General features: G+C 55.9%; 1 protein-coding gene across 1 annotated transcript in view; it reads left to right on the top strand.

Annotated features, from left to right (window-relative positions):
• Window positions 1-229, top strand: part of LOC119593603 — a gene marked incomplete at its 5' end in the record, with an annotated part of 118,927 nt that overhangs the window by 109,936 nt on the left and 8,762 nt on the right. Inside the window, 1 exon segment of the mRNA XM_037942559.1 lies at window positions 69-206. Coding sequence (XP_037798487.1) covers window positions 69-206 — 138 coding nt within the window.

Raw genomic sequence — 229 nt, 5'->3', positions numbered from 1 at the left:
GCGACCAATTAAAACGAAAAGGCAAACAGCCCGAAACAAGTCGTTACTGAAGCCCCATCTCCTCCCAGGAAGAGCAGCACGACGGCCAACGAGTGCCTGAAAGCCCAGGAGAAGCTCCACCCTGCTTGTGCACGCAGGCCGGCCGGGCAGGTCCTCATGCTGTGCAACCGACTCGCTGAAACGTGCAAGGAGGATGATAGTTGCAGGTAAGGGAATGTTGATCTATAGC

This window comes from Penaeus monodon, chromosome 32, assembly GCF_015228065.2.
Source record: "Penaeus monodon isolate SGIC_2016 chromosome 32, NSTDA_Pmon_1, whole genome shotgun sequence".
Lineage (NCBI taxonomy): Eukaryota > Metazoa > Arthropoda > Malacostraca > Decapoda > Penaeidae > Penaeus > Penaeus monodon.
The sequence above is the reverse complement of the archived record's forward strand: the minus strand, read 5'-3'. Positions and strand labels throughout refer to the sequence as shown.